Consider the following 13,048-nt stretch of genomic DNA (forward strand, 5'->3'; position numbering starts at 1 on the left):
CCATGGCATGTACAAGTGTCCTTAGTTGGTGAATGCAAACATCCCCAATGATAAATTCCTGAAGGCCCGTTAACAAAATATTGTGTGAGGAGTGCCTCATCATGTTGGTAACTCGAATACTATCTCAACCCAAAGAAACATTTCTCATGCTGATCCACTGTCATTTTTTCTTGTTTGATCTCATGAAATTCATTAGTACGAGCTTCACGGTACTATGGAAAAAGGAATTTCTCCTTGAACCTCTCCTCAAAGATCTCCTAAGTGAGATCTACCACACCTATATGAAGCTTCTCACACTTCATATCCCACCAAATAGAACAATGTTCTCTCAATTACATGATAGCACAATGGTCCTTCATGTTTCTTTCATAAGGTAGAAAGGAGAAGAAAGACCCCATATCTAGTAACTAGGTTTTAGCCTTGAGCCCTATCCCATGGCCATCAAACAATGGTGGTTTGGACCTCTAATGTTCTTGCATCATCTCCACCTAAGTGAAGTCATCATTATCATTATGACCACAACCTCTCCATTAGTGCCTTCTACCACTAGGTGGTGTACGAGAACATTCACATTCACATAATTCCTCTCTATGTTTTGACATATGGGAATCTTTGTGATGAGATCCCTCGACCCAACCTTCTTCACATTGGTTTTCCTCCATACGAGGCCCCAAGTGAGCTAGAATATCTTGTAGCATGGCATCAGTGCCCCAATGCCACCCTCTTCATTATTGCCTTGTTCTCCCTATCCTTCCTATCATTCCTCTTCATGGTGTCCTTCTCCTTGAACAACTCGTCGGTTACCACCCCAACTACTAGGTCTACGAGTAGGAGCATCTCTCAAGAAGCAAAAGATAAAGGTCAAAAATATGCCATACAACATAAGAGTCACAATCATGAATGACCAAGATATTACAATACACAACATAAGGTAACAATACAAAAATGGAAAACAAAACTTAGTGGAAGCATAACACAGAGATCCCAATGTTGCAGCTGGGCTCTGATACTAGATGTAATGCCTTGCCTAGAGATCCTTGGAACAAAGATAAATATAAGCCAAGATAATTTGTTATATTTTTAAAACAAGTATGGATACACATGACATAAAACATATGAGGATCAAAAAGATCACAACAGAAGACTAAACAACATCTTGGAAACACTAATAGATTTGCAAACTCCACCATCGACCAAAATGACTAACCATAGAAGGACACAAACAATTTCAAATTCAAAACATTCTAAAATCAAAATACAATTCCAAGGTATTCAAGAAAATCATAAAGGGCAGCCAAAAAACCTTCCAAAAACTTTCAGTCAAACCAAAAAATTCTCATTGTCTGCTTGGAAAATTTTTCCAAGGACCTAGGTGATACTTTATATCAACACTGTACGATACTTTCCAGTATTGTATGAACTTTCTAAAAAAGGCATGCGAAACTTTCAGGGTCTAAGTGACACTTCTTCTAAAGACGTGTGATACTTTGTAAGTATCATATGATATTTCTTCAATGGGTGTGTGATACTTTAAAGTATCATATGATAGTTTCCCTATGCGTGTGATACTTTCCAATATTACACAATTCTTCTTTTGGGTGTGCAATACTTATAAGTATTGCCCAATTCTGACACATGGTCGCCCTGGAAAAGAATGAAACACTCCAAGGAAAAACAAGGGATAAAGAAATAAGTCAAAACCTCCACACCAAGGAGTGTTGGATCCACAGTCAAGGCATAGATACTCGAACAATAACTACAAGATGGAAACTACATCTAACCCTCTAACATAGTAGTAAAGGGAAAGAATTGAAAACAACATCCTAATGTATTGAATAAACAAGCTAAGTATATGGTTCCTCCCAAATGCAATAGCATCATGAAACCTCAAAGGTCCTAGCCATCCCCTACACGTAACATCCCAAACTACCAACTAGATAGTCGAAGTTGACTTATAAGGACTTTACTACTAAAGCATAATAACATCATAAGAACAATAAATCTAAAATGCTAATCCAATAAGCAATAGATACTCCAACTAAGAAAATAACACCATCCAATCATATGCTAAACATCATAATAAGGAAATGTGTCAAATAACTAACATCATCTAAATGTGATATCCAAGCATTCCATTGAAAGCATAAATCATAAGAAAGGATACTTCAAAAACTGAAGTATCAAGTGAAAACTTCAAGTAACGGTTGCACTAGAACAATAGACCATCTTTGTACACTGGTCCCCAACAGTGGTGAAGGTAGCTACTCCTCCCAACCACATGGAACACATAGGTCTACTCCCATTGTGCTGATGGAGATAATGATCCAAACACAAAAAAACATAAAACAAATATCCATGGATAACACTTAGGCCAGGCAAAAATGATGACTGAAACTCAATGGGTTACTATGTAGGGGCTGACATCATGGAGCATTTCTTGTCATTAGAAAGCCCAACATTGGATCATGTAGCTCAACTCCCCAATTAAAGGCTATCACATTAAACATTTCATTATCTTAAGTTTTATTAGCACCCAATGTTTTATTTAGTTATCACTTACTTAAAACTTCCTCTGCCAACCCATTGGGAAATGATCACCAAGCTGTGAGATAGAAGCCCCCTGCATATGCTACCCTACCCTACCAATGTTCATCCAATGATAAGTGCCCATAGGCATGCATATTCCCAACCTAACCCCAAATTATCATACCTCTTGGAAGTACCATGGAAGATCGGGCCTTGCAAGTCACTCGATAAATGTACACATACATACTCGTGTGTGGCACCCCACCATCATGAAGATCATAGTAGAAGGACTAGATGAGAACACAAACAAAATATCACTCAACCGTAAACAAGCTTAGGAGGATGCATGTGGCACACATCCCAAAGAAACATAAAAGTGCAACAATGGTCTAATTAGCATCCCAATAGATGCTCTAGTTACATGATCAACATCATGCCAAAAAAACCTTAAAAATGCAAAATGAGGTAAAAACCTTGAAAGCTGGAAAACTTTGAAATTAAAACTCATTTGGTCTTAGGGCATAAAAGCCTTGAAAATCCAATTAAATTTGCATTCGAACATCATATGCAAAAATGACTAGCATAACAGTATGAAACCCCAAACCCTCATCTCAAAAACTAGGAAAATGCTTATACTTGATCAATCGAGCAGAACCAACAAATAGAAATGGAGGGGAACACTAGTTCTTAGCCTCCAAACAAAAAACTACTAGAAACAAAACCAGAAACTGAGATGAAATATTAAAATGGGAGAGTCCTACCTGACAGCCAAAAGGGCTAAAACAGAAGACAACTAGTTAAAATAAATAATCCGTAGAAGTTGCTGAAAATTATGACATAGCAAGGTCTCCCCAAGGTGGATCCAACAAGATTAGCCTCATGAAGATCACATGCCCATAGCTCTCACAATGAATTGAAACATAACCCTCCAAAAGAGCATTTTGGAAAAAAGCTCTCAAATTCTCAATTTCCAAAAGAGAGAAGTGAGGAATTAATTTCCTCTTTCAATACTTATTCACTTTTCGAGTGAATAATCAATTAGGGTAAATAGCTAGTTAGACTAGATAGACTCTAAATCGACCCAAACAAAAACAAGTTGTTCTAAGTAATTGGAATTTATATATGGCAAAGCTGCCAAAAATCAATTAAATAAAGCCTGAAAACCTCAACAATGTGAAACTCTAAATGCATAGACACGCTCACTAGTGTAATCACAAATGCAAATGACTTTGGATTTAATAAATCACCAAAGGGTTTAATTAAACATTTAAAAGATACATAGACCATACATGGATGACATTGGTAAAATAGGAATAGTTGAATCACTAACTCCATGTGTCACTACCAAGGATATAAATCTTACACACTAAAACACATGATCAAGTGCAATTGCATATAATATCATAACCGAAGCAATAAATGCATTAAATACCTAATTTAACCATTTACTCAATTATACTAATATAATCCATTTACATCACTCACGTTTGCATAAAACATAATGAAGCAAGAATGAAGTAAATATCCATAGCATAAAATCTATCACATAACAAAATCAAAGATATTTCCAAATACTAGATGAACAACTACCAGAAACAAAACCAAAAACTGAGATGAAACATTAAAATGGGAGAGCCATACCTGATAGCCAAAAGGGCTAAAATAGAAAACAACTAGGTAAAATAAATAATCTGTAGGAGTTGCCGAAAATCATGGCATAGCAAGGTCTCCCCGAGGTGGATCCAACGAGACTAACCTCATGAAGATCCCATGCCCATAGCTCTCACAATGAATAGAAACGTAACCCTCCAAAAGAGCATTTTGGAAAAAAGCTCTCAAATTCTCAATTTCCAAAAGTGAGAAGTGAGGAATTAATTTCCTCTTTCAATACTTATTCACTTTTTGTGGGAATAATCAGTTAGGGTAAATAGCCAGTTAGACTAGCTAGACTCTAAATCGACCCAAACAAAAACAAGTTGTTCCAAGTAATTGGAATTCATATATGGCAAAGCTGCCAAAAATTAAAAATCAATTAAATAAAGCCCAAAAAACTCAAAAAACCTTAACAACTTCGCAACAATGTGAAACTCTAAATGCACAGACACGCTCACTGGTGTAATCATAAATGCGAACGAGTTTGGATTTAACACATCACCAAAGGGTTTAATTAAGCATTTAAAAGATATGTCGACCATACATGGATGACATTGGTAAAATAGGAATAGCTGAATCACTAACTCCATGTGCCAGTACTAGGGATATAAATCTTGTACACTAAAACACATGATCAAGTCCAATTGCATATAATATCATAGTTGAAGCAATAAATGCATTAAATACCTAATTTAACCATTTACTCAATTATACTGATATAATCCATTTACATCACTTACGTTCGCATAAAACATAATGAATCAAGAATGAAGTATTTATCCATAGTATTAAATCCATCACATTATAGAATGAAAGATATGTCCAAATACCAGATAAGCAGATATCATCATAGACCTACTATTATCTCAAAATGACATCAACATGAAAATATGATAAACTGAACAGCATAGCAATATAGCATCTATAATATTGAAATCAAGCTATAACATCTGACCCTCAAGGCATCTTAAATGAAACATAGCAAGAGTATCAAGTATCTCTTGAATCAAAAATAAAATAAGGTACAAACTGCAAACACAATAGGCACTACATAGAAATCAAGTGAATAGTAGAGAAATGCCTCTTTGTCACAACCTCAAACACCTAAAACTTATTTTAAATAATTCTTTTTTTTTCACTACTAAAATAATAATTAAAAAATAGATAAATCAAATCCTAAAAGTGGGTGCATGTGGTGAAAAGGGGTAGTTGCACACTCAAGTGGAAAGAGTGATGGACAATTAAAGTGTTGATTGGCTTCTTGATCATCATTGAGGTGGTTTGTAAAGGTGGTAGTCAAAACTTTACAATACTTGGTACTTGAAATGTTTATTGCTCCTACAAAGTTGGTGTACTGAGATTGAACAATGCCAACAACAATGCTAAAGCTTCATTTCAAGAATGAGCACATGATAAGCCACCTATTCCACTTGTGGGTCCAAATCTAACCATATTTTCTTCCTATTCAATCATTTTATCTTGTCTATCTATTTAAAAATAGGTGATACTAGAACACCTTCAAATGGCTTAAACATCACACACTAAGGCTTGATTCCTAGGCTAAAATTATTAAATAGACACATTTGATTTTTTTTGTATGTTTAATTTATTTCTTAGTGTGTGATGTTTAAAGGTGGAAAAACACCTCGTAGAAAATGCACGTTCGTGTTAGGATTAAACATAGACAGAAATAAAAATTACATGCAAATATAACCAATATCATAAAATAATAAATCACACAAAAGAGAACACAAGACGTAAGGATTTAATGTGATTCACCCAATCCCTGGGCTACATCCACCAACAAGAAGTCCAATATTATTATTATCTAGTGATTACAATCAACAATCCCTTATAGCTGCCACAAGAAGCTACAATATCATCATACATTATTAAATCCCTAACCCTAAGACATTTTATACAAGCTTTTGTTGCTTACAAAATCAAGGCTAGAATAATTTGTCCAATATAAAAATAGTAGTCGACACCTTTTATAATAGTGAGTCATTTTTGGCTTTTGGGGTGTTGCCCCTAAAAACCATTGTGAGGGCATTGATCCTCGACCCCACCATGTACTATGGTAGAAATAATTTGGGGGGAAACCACACAAAATAAACCTTCGAGTTTGATTAGGCTCCACATCACAACAATTTCTAACCTATTATGTACATCAATGTATAATTACAAGTATAGACTATAAGTGACCATAGCTTCTTTCATTGAGCATGTGTTCCTATGTATTTGTCTTGGCATTATTGGTTATTTTGTTGTTACTTTTTCCATTAATATGAAAGTTTATATTTGATCCACTATCTATCTTGTACATTGATTTGAATCAACTGTTGGTCAATATCTTTTTGAGTTTCTATTCAAAAAAGGTAGTTAGAATCTTTATATTTAGTCGATGTAATATTTATTAGTATGACTATGTTAGGACATTTGACATATGGTCGAGACTCCACATTTCTTGGTAACAGAGGTCTTCCCTATCTATTCAAAATTTTCGGTCATAATTGTACTTATGTTTTTCCTATATTATAAGAAATCTATTTATATCTTGTTGACTTGTGTATTCCCCCTTTAACTTATTGATCGACTCCTTAGTCTTTGTTGATTTATCTAATGTGGCATTTCTATCGGAAGGGTTTCCTTTACACTCTTGTAACAAAAATGAATACCCTTGTAGTCAAGAATTTGAGACCATCATCCATCCCCAACCATCAAGATAACCTCTCTAGGTTGACCATGTGAGATGCCAATATCCACAACAATGTAGACAAAAGAAGGATAATCATAGATAGGAGAAGAATCATCAATAAAAAAACTTTCCAATAACATTACCAATAGATTCAAAGTAAGACTGTCTCAAAAATGAGGAGGTTGATTAGGAAGCCTAACCGAAGTAGGGACAATACTAATAAATTCAATTAGTGCTTGGAGGAAAGAAAACAAGTGATTTCCTTGCAACCAAACACCACCTTCTAGCACAAGTCCTACTATTATCAAATTGGAAAGAAGCCACACAAAATCCCCTAACAATTGGATCAAATTCAATTGTATCCTAATTAATTGGCCTTCAAGATTCCAAAATATATTTGCTCAAATTTAGAAGGAAGACCATAAGCAATTTCTAATCTATGTAAATAAGAGAAAGCTAAGACCTATTGCCCACAAATAACAATAGTGATAGAAGAATAATGCAAGGGTTTACCCCTACGAGAGGGATGTTTATGTATAGAGAAGGAATTTTACCGCTAGAGGAGACATCTTAGCAAAGGAAAGAGAAGTAGGGGAAGAAGTAAAGGAGAATTCCCCCGCAAAACTCCAATAATGGGATATTAGTCACAATAGAAAATCAATCATTCATAGGCAACGGACTAATAGAAAATGAAGGTCATCAAATAGAACTCACTTACTCCTAGAAATAAATACAACATTTAAACTCCAAATAAACGTAATGAAATTCACAATAAGTACTAAATAGAATCCACCAATATTATTATTAAAATATATGTTAATAAAAAAAGAAAAAAATTAAATTTTGATGTGTACATACTACCTACTACATAAATATAAAATTAGACTTCCATAATATTAAAAATACGATTAAAAAATATATATATTTAACCTCAATAATTTCAAAATTATGATAAAATGTTTTTTATTACACTAATGACATGACCCATAAAATACTCATTTATTAGCACTCCAGTAAAAACACACGCAAAACATTTAAAAGAAAATTGAGAGTTGTAATGAAAGAAACAACTCTTAAATATATAACGTCTAAACCAACTCTGGTGTGAACCTGATGTTATACTTTTGTATCTATGTGATGCTTGCGTGCTCAAAATTACTTGAAGAAATTTCCATGTCATATGAAAGTAGGGGATCATTATGAGTTTTGAAATTGAAGAAGCTGACTAGTAACGACTTATAAAAAAAAATCCATATGTGAAAAGGGAGAACCATTAATCCAATGTGTGAACGGGATGAAGAATCAGTTTTTTTCCCCCAGTTTAGAGATCTTTCCATTCTTTTGATTGAAGATGATGTGAGATCTCCGTTTGGAAAAATGCTGGCAGAAAACGTCGAGAAGCAACGAAAATGGCTGGTGGCAACTCCATAAACATCTATTCAGTGGCCCCCAATGTCCAATCCTTAACTTCGCCGTACTTGCAGAGATTCTAATTCTTTAATGGGGGATGATAAGATCTCGTGAATTCTGTTTTGCGTCTTATAACATCTCTTCTAGGTGTTTCCATTAGGCGGGATTGATTGATGTTTCCCAAGGTTCGGAATCCAATTCTTCCCACTTTAAAACTGCGATTTTTAGCTTTGATTTGGGTACGAGAGAATAATTGGATCTCAAGATGGTCTCTTAAATGACTGGTACGAAGTTTTTCTCGTACACGGTCAGTTGATTTCATGCTTTGTAAGCTCTAGAACTCTATTAAAATGGGTTTCAGATTAGGATATAGAATAGCGAAGATCTGGAGATGGATAAAACTCTCTGGGAGGTCAAAATCATATGCTCGCCTGCGCCCATTAAGTAACAGAAAGTCTGTTGGCCTTCGCATTGGAGGAAAGCTTTGTAGAAGATGGGTTAACAGTCGACCACTCTTGAACTCTTCAGATTTCATTGAGTGTTCTCAAGATGCCCCATTTCACCATATTCGTCTTCCTCATTTCCCCCAAATCGGCCAAGGATATAAGAGGGGCTTTGATTTAATGGAGCCCAAATGTTCAAAACAGGTTCCCAAGGGGTATTTGGCTGTAGAGGTCGGACAGGGAACAGAGCATGAGCGTTATGTGATTCCAGTGGTGTATTGTAACCATCCTCTGTTTAGAGAATTGCTGAAAGAAGCAGAGGAAGAGTATGGATTTAATCACAGAGGACCCATTTCCATCCCCTGCAAACTCGCCCACTTTCATACCGTGCAGAAGCTCATTCAGAGTCATCAGGCTTCAATTTATTAGTTTTGGCCGAATCCCAGGTGATTTTGGTTTCCAAATTGTGTGAGTGTGTTTGAGCATATGTACTGATCATAGCAGAGTGGAAACATTCGCTGTTAATTTCTTCTACTGTTGTGCATTGGATTCCTTTTGTAGTCTTTTTGGTTTCCAAACCCGTATCGCGTGTGGGATAAAACGAAGCTTCACGTTTTTGAATCTTTTGTACAATTTTTACTAGATTATTTTAATGCGTGTGGGATTAACATATGAACGTTTTCAATCGCTTTAGAGTGGAAGCGTTGTCCTTTCCTGGTCTTCATCGTTTCCATGCAAATAAAACAGAATCTATAAAGACAATCATAGAGAGGTAAACTTTGCCCAAACGCTATTCCTTAACAAGGGTATACAAGGACTTATAGTTCTATTATTTAGAGAGATCTATGTAACTAATGTCTATAAATATCATTATCTATAACTAGAATAAAAGAGTTTATGTATAAAGGCATGAAATGGTAAGGGTTTGCAACATTTTGGTAAATTGTGAGCCTTTCATTGAGAAGGTCTTGGGATTTGAATCTGTTTGTAATTAATACATAATAATTATTAATCTTCGTAAAAATTATTTTTGTTGATTATTATAGATGATGATATGGTGACAAGTATTTTCTAATATATATTCTAGGGTTTAAAAATTATGTATAACTAAAACACGTGTCAATTTTTTAGTAAATTAAATATGACAATTTATATTTGAGGATGGAGAAGATTCACTGTAAATATGTAAACTTAATCCATCAAGGTTTACAAAATTTATAGTTGAATTTTAAGGTCGATTTTAGTGAAGTTCTTATATTCTACATATTGATTGCTTTTGTTCTAGAACATCTTTTTAAATGCATAAATGATGTCTACAACTAGGTTGGAATTCACTAGCCTTGAGTTGTAATTTTTGAAGGGTGTGACTAAGCTCTAGACAAAATGCATCATTGACTGAATTTCACGAAATAAAAAATACAATAGATTTTCCTAGAAAAATTAGCATTTGTTCTTCATGATCTGCATATTTTGCGGTCGAAAACAACAACAAAATTGAGAAAAAATTGCTATGTTTTGCGAATTTGAGAAAAAAATAAGTTTGACTTTTTTTTTACCTTTGGTGCATTTTGTCTGAAGCTTAGTCAATGGCATTTTTGAATATGTTCAAAAATTTGATTTCAGACAAACATATTTGATCTAGTAAAATTGGATTGGTGGAGTTGATTGAACTTGATTTCTATGTTTCTAATGTATTTAAGGACGTTGTATTTATAATTACCTTGGGGAATCTTTTGAATTATGAGTCTAATTTTTTTACATAAATAAACACTTGGTAGACTAGCTTTACATCTCTAAGCAAAAGGTTTTAAGGTAACAAAGAAGTGTCCAACAATCATAAGATGGTGTACATTGATAATTTTTATAAAAGCTATTAAAATGCCCCCATAACTACTCTATCTCTATAGCTATAAACTAGTCTTTAATAACTAAATGATGGTCTTGTATATTATTTTTAATGAGCTTATTACAACCAAGCTCAAAAAGTAACAAAACTGGTGATAAGTTAGTTCAGATAGAAAGTGTAATTAGAAATATGAGAATCTAGTTTTAATATAAAATTTTGGGGATTAAATCTACAACTATTAAAATGACCCAAATCAAGCTTGTACCCACAAATCAATCAATGATGCTTAACATTGGTTGGCATAGGGATAAAAGATGAATTATTAAAATCAATGAGTTCTATCTTGGTTGAAATATCACAACTATTAGAGATTAGTTATAAAAAAGATCAAGACATGTGTGATGTCATAAGTTGCATCCATACAAGGGTATGCCACTTTTTTCATCAAGCATTTCATTTATGACATAAGCGTCTAAATAGAATAAGAAATATGTTAGATTTGAGGAGTACAAATCTTCTAAACCCAAGAAACCTGCATGCAAAAGGTTGTCACAAGAGAAGAATGGAGATCAAACAAATTGCTCTCAAAGAGTAAAATGCATTAAGAGAGAATGAATAGATTTACAACTATCATCCTTATAAAAGGAGAAAGGAGAAAAACATCCTACATTGCATGATAATAATTAATAAAATAATTAATTATTATATGCCTAAAGTTTAGCTTAAGTAAACGAGAGATAATAAGAAAATATCTTATTACTCTAACACCCTCCTTAAGATAAATTTAGGGAGTAGGTAAAAACCTAAAAACTACTAGTGAAAGAAAATTTGGGTCTCAACAACAAGAACTCATGAAGTACCTAAACACAACCAAATATCTATAAAGGGGAGAAATAGAGAAAACCACATGGGAAAAACCCTACTCCAAGAAGAGATGAAAAGAATGTTGAAAGAACTAGTAAAGGATAGTAGAAGCCTCCAAACTAGAGAATGTTCCAAAAGATAGGAACAAAAGGATGATCATGAAGAACACCATTGAAGCATGAAGAAGTTGTAAAACTTTGTTGAAAAGTAACTTCTAATATGAAGAACCTCCACTAAAATAGAACCTAACTAGATAAAAAAGACTATAATCTTCATGAGTTCTCTCAGAAGACACTACTCAAGTTAGGAGGCACACAAAGGAAAACAAATGAACTCGAACATACATATGGCATAAAACACCAAAGCCTAAAGAGTTGATCAATATAACATGGAACGATACATCAAAAGTAGGAACAAAAAACAAAAGTCTTTATATGGCAAATGATCCTTCTCACTGAAATGCATAGGTACCTAACCACTACATCCGCCTAGTACATAGAAACTAATACTAGATACATAGCTTACTCCATCAAACCAATAGAATAATAATAACCTACAAAAGACACCCCCCCCCCCCCCCCCCCCCCCCCAAATGTAGACAAGGGTGGGGTGACATGCAAATGGAAAAGTGGGCCAAAAAGAACTACATGTCAAGGAACCATGATCAAGATGCACAAAAGAATACATAAGAGTGTAATAAGGTGATCAATCTCAGACATCTCATGAGGCTAATGTCAAGGAAGGGACACTTGCTAGATAGAGGTAAATGACAAACAAAGGCAAAACATCAACCCCTCATGTCACTTAACTAGAGTAGTGCATGTACAATAAGGCACAAGATATGGTAGATCCCAAGAATATATTAATATGTATGATTTTCCTTAGTTGACATTGCTCAAATCAGAAGGAAAAATATGGAAAAAATAACTAAAATGACAATACAAATAGAATATAGAACTTTATCTCAGTGTGTTTACAAAAATGTATACAATAGATGTCTACAAAGATGAGAAGAGACATGAGGCTGATACAAAAGAAAGTATAGCCCAACATGAATCATCCCAAGCAACAAAAAATGATCTCCAAACCTAAAATAACCAAGATATCCACTAGAATGCAAAAATGCCAAAAATTAAATAGAATGTATGACGTGATGCAAGGCAGGAGATGTCCTAACCCCCAACAAATAACCACACAACAGAATATAAATAATAACACAAAGATTTAGATCCAAAATAATGTCAATTCTCATAATAGAATAATCAAATTTACATCCAACATGCATGACTGTAAGGCCTTCTAGGTTATGGCCAAATACATCAACAATTACAGTAACTGTTTTGCAAGACCTCGCAAGATCCAAATGCCAACCAGCCCATACCTACAATATGGTAGAAAATCCCAACAAGGATCTAAACTTGTGCTCACATGCCACTAAGCAACCTTCTTGCCTTCCAAGTACACACTTAGCTACTAGCTTTGCTAAACTTCGCTCCTCTCAGCTACTCCATGTTGAATTCAATCCATTAATGTCTCAAGAAAAGACATGACCCCCCTACTTATACCAAACCAAGCCACAATTCAACCTAGTAACCCATACATTAAATT

The 13,048-nt window shown here is 34.3% G+C and overlaps 1 protein-coding gene across 1 annotated transcript; it reads left to right on the top strand.

Annotated features, from left to right (window-relative positions):
• Positions 1 to 8,426: 8,426 nt before the first annotated feature.
• LOC149534601 (protein SMALL AUXIN UP-REGULATED RNA 12-like) lies at positions 8,427 to 9,351 on the top strand. The gene has a single exon (XM_089806858.1). The coding sequence runs from the start codon at positions 8,638 to 8,640 to the stop codon at positions 9,157 to 9,159; it is 522 nt and encodes a 173-aa protein (XP_089662984.1). The 5' UTR covers positions 8,427 to 8,637; the 3' UTR covers positions 9,160 to 9,351.
• The last annotated feature ends 3,697 nt before the right edge of the window (positions 9,352 to 13,048 follow it).

The sequence above is a fragment of the Cupressus sempervirens genome, chromosome 10 (genome assembly GCF_028749045.1).
Source record: "Cupressus sempervirens isolate cs-2001-9-10 chromosome 10, ASM2874904v1, whole genome shotgun sequence".
Lineage (NCBI taxonomy): Eukaryota > Viridiplantae > Streptophyta > Pinopsida > Cupressales > Cupressaceae > Cupressus > Cupressus sempervirens.

Bases quoted from the DNA above. Each gene is read 5' to 3' on its own strand.
- LOC149534601 (XM_089806858.1), top strand. From the start codon at position 8,638: ATGGGTTTCAGATTAGGATATAGAATAGCGAAGATCTGGAGATGGATA.